The sequence below is a fragment of the Arachis ipaensis genome, chromosome B05, assembly GCF_000816755.2.
Source record: "Arachis ipaensis cultivar K30076 chromosome B05, Araip1.1, whole genome shotgun sequence".
Lineage (NCBI taxonomy): Eukaryota > Viridiplantae > Streptophyta > Magnoliopsida > Fabales > Fabaceae > Arachis > Arachis ipaensis.
The window spans coordinates 130,329,149-130,333,273 of NC_029789.2; the positions used below are offsets into that span (position 1 = coordinate 130,329,149).

Here is a 4,125-nt window from a genome sequence, read left to right on the forward strand (position 1 = left end):
CAGCAGCGGTTGGCTAAGTCCTTTTTTAAACAACTGGCCCTGTATGATTGCGTACTTGGCCGCTTCTCGCCTTATCGTTTTGGCTAACTTTTCGTCGCTGGGGATCCTGGCCTTTTCTAGAAATTCAATGATCGGGTCCATCCAAGAGGGTTCTGATTGGGTCAGCTGTAAGACCACTACTGGTTCTTTTATCAAACCTTGAATGAGAGACCGATTGCCAGTCCCTGGTTTTGTGCTTGCTAGCTTGGACAGGAAGTCTGCCCGTGTGTTCCTCTCTCTCGAAACGTGTTGGACCGTGACCTCCTCAAATTGCTTGCTCAACTCTTTGACTTTCTCCAGATACTTCTGTAACAATGAGTCTCTGGCTTGGTAGGTCCCATTGCTCTGAGAAGTAACGACTTGCGAGTCGCTACACACTTCCAGTCTTGTGGCTCCGACCTCCCTTGCTAGAGTTAGGCCGCCCAGCAGGGCCTCAAACTCTGCTTGGTTGTTCGATATTGGGAAATTGAATTTGACTGACTCCTCGTATACAACTCCAGCTGGGTTTTCCAAGATGATTCCTGCTCCTCCGAACGTTTGGTTGGATGCTCCGTCAACATAGAGCTTCCACCGTGTGCTCGGTGTCCCGTCGAGATCCCCTGTTATTTCTACCAGGAAATCGGCCATGGCTTGAGCCTTGATCGCGTGCCTGGGTTCATACTGTAAGTCGTATTAGGAGAGTTTGACATCCCAAGTCATCATTCTACCTGCCAGGTCGGGTTTCTGGAGTACTTGTCGGATTGTCTGATCTGTCCTGACGACTACTTGGTGTCCTTGAAAGTACTGCTGCAGCGTGCGCGACGATGTCAGGAGCGCATATGCCACTTTTCCAGTTTGCTATACCTTAGCTCTGCTCCTTGTAGCGCTTTACTCACAAAGTATATTGGTTGCTGGGTCTTCCCCTCTTCTCACACCACGACCGCCGCCAAGGCCTCGTCGGTTACTGCCAAGTACAAGTATAGCGCTTCTCCCTTCTTAGGCCTCGCAAGGACGGGTGGCGCCGAGACTATTTCTTTGAATTGTTTGAAAGCCTCTTTACATGCTGGGGTCCACTCAAACGCGATCCCCTTCTTCATTAGGTTAAAGAAAGGTAGAGCTTTGGCTGCTGATGCACCGAGGAAGCGGGATAGCGCGATGAGTTTTCCTGCTAACCTTTGGACATCTTTCACACTTCCCAGGCTCTTCATCTGTAGAATTGCTTCACACTTTTTCGGGTTGGCCTCCACCCTTCGTTGGGTTATCATGAACCCCAAGAATTTACCGGCTTCGACAGTGAAGGCACACTTCAGCGGATTGAGCCTCATTCCGTGTTGACGAAGAGACGCGAAGACGCTTTCCAGGTCACTTAAAAGGGCCTCGGGCCTGGCGGTCTTGACCAAGATATCTTCTACGTATACCTCTACCGTCTTGCCGATGAGGTCCCTGAAGACCTTGTTCATCAGCCTTTGGTATGTGGCTCCCGCGTTCTTTAGTCCAAACGGCATGACTTTGTAGCAGTATGTCCCTCCTGGCGTTATGAATGCCATTTTCTCTTCATCTGGCCAGTGCATCGGTATCTGATTATACCCAGAATAGGCATCCATGAAGCTCAGATACCAGTAACCTGCAGGTTGGGTAGGGGGAAGGAATCTTTGGGACATGCCTTGTTAAGGTCGGAGTAATCCACGCACATTCTCCATTTTTCATTGGGCTTTTTGACTAAGACTACGTTTGCCAGCCAAGTCGAGTAATCCAATTCCTGAATGAAGCCCGCCTCTAGTAAGTTGGCCGTCTGTTTGGCCACCTCTTTCACCCTTTCTTGGGACATTTTTCTCCTCTTTTGGGCCACTGGCTTTGCCTCCGGTCTCACGGCCAGCTGGTGTGACATGAATTGGGGGTCTATACCCGGCATGTCAGCCGGCGTCCAGGAAAACAAGTCGCCGTTGGCTTTGATCATCTCTATCAGGGGTTCTTTCAAGTCATGGGGTAGATTCCTGTTTACAAAGGTGAACTTCTCATCTGAGTCGCCGACCCTGAACTTTTCAAGGTCTCCCTCTGGTTCCGGCCTGGGTTTGTCATCAACCCTGGCGTCTAGGTCGTCGAGGAAGACACCAGATGCCTCTTTAGATTTCTTTCTCAGGGGGAGGCTGGCATTGTCGCATGCGACTGCCGTCTCCAGGTCGCCCCTGATGGTCCCCACTAATCCATCGTCAGCTTCAAACTTCATTTGCAATAGCTTGGTGCAGATCACCGCCCCAAACTCATTGATGGTTTTCCTCCCTAGGATAAGGTTATAGGCCATGGAGTCCCTTAAGACAACGAACTCCGCCATTAGCGACCTCTTCCTCCTGCCTCCGCCAATGGAGACCGGGAGGGAAACTACATCGTCCGGCTTGATGAAGTTGTCGCCTAGGCCTACCACGCCATGTTGGTGGCCTTTCAGGTCAGTATCTCGTAACCCCAGAGCATTAAATACATTGCAGAACATGATATTTGAGTCGGCCCCGTGTCCACCAAGGTCCGCTTCACTAGGCCGGTGCCCACTCTGGCCGTGATCACCATTGGCGGGTTAGCTGCAACCTCATCAAACCATTGATCTTCAGGACCGAAGGATATCGAGGGTAACCTCTGGGAGGTCGGCATGAGCCTGAAAGACATAGCTAAGACCTTGGCGTCCTTCTTGCTAGCCGACTTCGATCTGGGAGGGACGTCCCTTCCAATTACCACATTTACCACAGTGAGGCCACGCTCACTGTCCTCCTTGGGTTCCCGTCTTTGCCTTACGGCGCGACTTTTGTCCTCGGTTGACCGGTCCCTCCTCCTTGGTTCCCTTATTAGGTGGGAGAACTCGGCCAACTTTTCTTCTCGAATGGCCTGCTCCAGGGCGTCTTTCAGGTCAAAACAGTCTTGGGTTTTGTGGCCATAACCCTTGTGATAATCGCAATAGAGGTTCTTGTTTCCTCCCGTCCTGTCCTTGAGTTGTCGGGGGTCGACAAGATGCCCTTGTCGGCGATCTATTGATTGACCTCGACTATTGGAGCCGCCAGGGGGGTGTAGTTGGTGAACTTCCCAACCCGGAGGAAGGGTTTGGAAGTCTTGGCCGATCCTCCATCTCTGGAGTGTTCCTTAGACCTTTCCCCACCGCCAGATGGACGGGTATTAGAGTATGCGGGCTGTCGTTTATTGGCTGCCACGACCCGACTTACTTCTTCATCATTGATATACTCCCTGGCTATGTTCTGAATTTCTTGCATTGTCCAGACAGGCTTGGTGGTAAGGTGTTTTCTGAAATCTTCATTTAGCAGTCCGTTGGTTAAGCACAAACTGGCCACCGAATCAGTTAGGCCGTCAATCTCCAGGCACTCATCATTGAATCTGTCCAGGTACTTCCTGGTCGGTTCGCCAGGTCTTTGAGTTACTCCTAGCAGATTAATCGGATGTTTTACTTTGGCGATACGCATGGTGAATTGGGCCAAGAAGGCGCGACTGATATCAGCAAACGCGGTTATGGAGCCCTGGGGGAGGGTGTTAAACCACCGGATCGTTGGCTCCGCTAAGGTTACCGGGAAAGTGCGGCACCTTATTTCATCACCTACCCCTTCCAGGTTCATCCTGGCCTCGAAGGCCATTAGATGTTCCTGGGGATCTTGAGTACCATCATATCTCATATCTGTCGGCTTGTCGAAGTGCTTTGGTAGCCGAACTCTGAGAATCGAGTGGTGGAAGGGGATCGCCCCATGACCACCGGTTGTCGGGTTCGTCTTGGTCTTTCCCTGCTACGTTCCCTGTTAGGCTGGCTTCTCCTTGCCCTTTCTCCGTGATGTTCATGTTATGGTCAGCTCCTTCTTCTTCGTTCTCTGCCGGCTTCCCAGTTTTCTTCTTCGCTATCTATTGTCGGTGATCGAGTGTAGACTAGAGGATCTCGTCATCTCCTCGGTGCCTCTCTGCTTTTCGGGCTTTCTGATTCTGTCCGGGGGCTCGGAGTGCGCCTGGAGTGACTTCTTCGGAGACTCCTTTCTACTCTTTGCATGGATCGGAAAAGTTCTTGACTGGGGGTAGGCTACCGACTTTCACGGTTGGCTACTTCTCGCTCCAAGTTTTGCACCC

At 51.4% G+C, this 4,125-nt stretch overlaps 1 protein-coding gene across 1 annotated transcript; it reads right to left on the reverse strand.

Moving 5' to 3' along the window:
* LOC107641117 lies at window positions 2,458–3,647 on the reverse strand. Its single transcript, XM_016344621.1, has 2 exons — window positions 3,225–3,647; window positions 2,458–3,132 (listed from the first exon to the last, which is right to left on the reverse strand). Exons 1-2 carry the CDS (start codon window positions 3,645–3,647, stop codon window positions 2,458–2,460), a joined length of 1,098 nt encoding a protein of 365 aa, XP_016200107.1.